The sequence below is a fragment of the Notothenia coriiceps genome, unplaced genomic scaffold (assembly GCF_000735185.1).
Source record: "Notothenia coriiceps isolate Sejong01 unplaced genomic scaffold, NC01 NC01_scaffold00027585, whole genome shotgun sequence".
Classification (NCBI taxonomy): Eukaryota; Metazoa; Chordata; class Actinopteri; order Perciformes; family Nototheniidae; genus Notothenia; species Notothenia coriiceps.
This window is the reverse complement of record NW_011360286.1, coordinates 1-3,678: the sequence shown is the minus strand read 5'-3', so window position 1 is coordinate 3,678 and position 3,678 is coordinate 1. Positions and strand designations below refer to the sequence as shown.

The window sequence follows — 3,678 nt, the reverse complement described above, 5'->3', positions numbered from 1 at the left end:
GGTAGGTAGGTAGGTAGGTAGGTAGGTAGGTAGGTAGGTAAGCAGGTAGGCAGGTAAGTAGGTATATAGGTAGCTGTAGGGGCCGGGGTTCTGATGAGGTTTGTCTGGTCCACGTGAGGCTGGTGTTGCTTTGCGAGTTCGGGCTCCACAGGCCTCGGTCTCTGGACGAAGTAGACAGGAGTTGGCGGAAGAAGACACTCCGGATGTAGAGTGTCTCCGGTAGAGTTTTGGCGAAGAGGACGATGCGGTGGATCTGATTCTCCCGGGACTCCATCCAACGAGGTGGAGATGTGGTTCGATCTGTTGGAGACCAGAGAGGAGCTCAGGCCTCGAGTCGGACTCCTAACGCTAACCACACCCTCCGTCTGCAGAGCGACGCTCACCATCTTCGGCTTCTTGGTCGTCTGAGTGCCGGAACAAGCAACATCGACCTCCTGATACTGAACCTTCCTATCCGACCTCCAACCTGCCGTCATCTCCTTCATGTCGTCGCTGAGGTTCGAGCACCAGGGCGAGATGGAGGTCACGGACTCGGGGTTGTGCTTCAGCTGAGCCTGATGGACCTTCGTGCCGACGGCGGGCTGAAGTAGATGCGTTGAGTCGACTTTTCCGGGGCGGGTGGCTTCCCCCGCAGATATCTTCTCAGGCAAGTCTGGGAAGCTACGCGGCATGATGAGGTGATCCCAAGTCTTCACGGGGTTTTCACGGTCCAGCTGCTCGGCATCCGGACTCAGATAACACCAGTTCTTCTTCTTCTTGCAGCCGTGTGGAGAAAACGGACGCCTGAGTCTTTTAGAGATGCAGGTTCTGTGAAAAAAACACGAATGGATCAGAACTGGAGGACTTCAGGGACTAAAGAGATGTGAACGCTTGATCAACACTCACCTGTTAGCTTCATGGTGAGAGATGCCACCCTGAGGAAAGACAGAAAACATGTTAGACAGGTAGGTAGGTAGGTAGGTAGGTAGGTAGGTAGGTAGGTAGGTAGGTAGGTAGGTAGGTAGGTAGGTAAGTAGGTAGGTAGGTAGGTAGGTAGGTAGGTAGGTAAGGTAGGTAGGTAGGTAGGCAGGTTGGTAGGTAGGTAGGTAGGTAGGTAGGTAAGTAGGTATATAGGTAGGTAGGTAGGTAGGTATATAGGTAGGTAGGTAGGTAGGTAGGTAGGTAGGTAGGTAGGTAGGTAGGTAGGTAGGTAGGTAGGTAGGTAGGTAGGTAGGTAAGTAGGTAAGTAGGTGTTAGGTAGGTAGGTAGGTAGGTAGGTAGTTAGGTAGGTAGGTGGATAGGTAGGTAGGTGGATGGATAGGAATTGTATTGACAAGGCAATGTACGTAAGAGAAATTAAGACACAAGAAATAAACAGTCCAAAATATTTCTGAAATAGAAATAAAATAGCATTAAAANATTCAAACATGTTCATACAATACTGAATACATTTGAAGCCATTTTGACGTCTATTACCTATGTCAATAAGTTTCTGTTTCTGCAGTGTATTTGTCTTTTGTAGAGATTTTTCATTTATTCTTTACACATAAAATGTCGCCTAAAATCTCACCAAGGGCAGCAAATTGTCTAGAACCGGCCCTGGTACTAGGCCTCAAGAGCCTTTCTTCGCACGCGCACACACTAAAAAATTCCACGCGCTCCGCGCTCACATTATGCTGGGCCCACGTGCCTTAGCACCGCTGCTATGACTCCATCCTATAGGAGAAACACTGAACATTATGCACGTCGTACTGGATCGATGGAAGAACACGACGGTAGTAGTTATTTTTAAATGTATAAAATCTAATTTAAGACTTTTTTACGACTACATTTCATTGTAAACATCCTAAGACTTTACCCAGAAACCCAGAATTACATTGACGATTATTTTAGTTTTTTTTGGCTGGTCCGTATCATTAGAGTGCCAACTCTGATTTATTGGAGATTAATGAGAAACATTTTTAGATGGATGTTGATATCAAGGCTACACCCTGTAATATGCAAACTAAAAGATAAGCCGATCTACAGGGAAATAATCACGAAAACAACATTTAAACGGGAACGCCGGAAGTCCGGGAGATCTTCAGCAACCCGACCTCATAATCCAGAATGGGTGAAAGCTGCAGTTCAACTATTTATTAGTACTTCTGACTATTTTGTTTACAGTTATATCGGCCATTTCAACAGCTCTGTCCCACCATCTGTGGACATGTTCCTAAGGTGCGTTGTTATCCACTTATATTGCAAACATTTGTTCCGACTTGTTGTTCTTGAACGGGTTCATTTCCAGCTCTGATTGCAGACCTTTGATGGAGAAGCCACCCACCATTAGTACAGACTGAAGACTCCTGGCATATTAAATGTGCCTCAAGAAGGATTACAGTCAGTGGAATAAGGAGGGAAATCACACATCAAAGAAATAAATCCGGCCCTGATCTGATCGTGCTGTGCAAAGAAAGAAAAAGACTTGACAGTGCCGACATTTCAAATATGAGATGAAATTGACTTTTTTTGTCGTGCATTTGAACTTTTGCTTTTGCAGCTTGACACACTGCTCTCACTTCTCCTGCTCGGTGCGATGCAGAGAGTGTTTTCCTGCAGCGGATCTGATCACGCCTGTCCCGTTTGGCTTCCAGCCCCGACGAGAGATTAGCCTAAATACTCCGTCCTGAGTCTGTTTCGTGATGCCCGAGTGAGACGAGGCCAGGGAGACGGATCATCGTGAGAGCTCTACGGATCCCAGCAGGAGAAACACACTCCTGCCGAGTCGACAGTGTGTTTACCTCGGCTGCCCTGATGTGTGTCGCCTTCGCCTCGCCGTCCAGATCAATCAGCTCGTCCTGAAGCTCTGCAGCGAGGTCCTGAAGAAGGCCCTGCAGCACAGACCTGGTTCTGTCGGTACCCTGTAAAGAAAAACAGATATATTCAGAGACGATGTGCGGATTTAGAGGTCTCCTATTATACTGTTTGTCATCAATATATCACAGCTCTCAGATATATCCAGAGCCTGTCTCTGATTGGCTGAAACACCAAACAGATAATTGCAACATTACCCATAATCCCCTCTGTTTCAGCCCTGTTTCCAAAGTGCTGATTCTCTGTCTGTTACTTTAGATGAAGATAAGGAGCCCCTCCCCACGCCCCTCTGAGAGAGATTTGGTTACAAAGAACTGAATGGTGCTCTAGGAGGAGATTCAGGTGATAGGGGGTGGGGGTTACCTTGGTTGCTGATTGGCTAATGGTTACACAAGCCAAAATCGTTATGACATCATAAAGTGGCCAAAATCTGATCAGCTCATTTTCAGACAGGTTTTTATAGAAATGGATCAAAAAGAGAGAGAATCTTTGTTCCTGAAACTTTCAGAGTCTCTTTCCACAGAGGGGACACATGTTGATGTAGAAGAGACATGAAGAAGAGGGGACACATGTTGATGTAGAAGAGACATGAAGAAGAGGGGATACATGTTGATGTAGAAGAGACATGAAGAAGAGGGGATACATGTTGATGTAGAAGAGACATGAAGAAGAGGGGACACATGTTGATGTAGAAGAGACATGAAGAAGAGGGGACACATGTTGATGTAGAAGAGACATGAAGAAGAGGGGACACATGTTGATGTAGAAGAGACATGAAGAAGAGGGGACACATGGTGATGTAGAAGAGACATGAAGAAGAGGGGACACATGTTGATGTAGAAG

General features: G+C 46.3%; 1 protein-coding gene across 1 annotated transcript; it reads right to left on the bottom strand.

The window, feature by feature from the left end:
* Positions 1 to 74: 74 nt before the first annotated feature.
* Positions 75 to 2,882, bottom strand: LOC104957709 (uncharacterized; the record flags this gene model as incomplete). The annotated part of the gene is made up of 3 exons (XM_010785366.1): positions 75 to 807; positions 886 to 914; positions 2,763 to 2,882. Coding segments are annotated over 3 exons (882 nt in total), but the record flags the coding sequence as incomplete, so codon positions are not given.
* Positions 2,883 to 3,678: the final 796 nt, after the last annotated feature.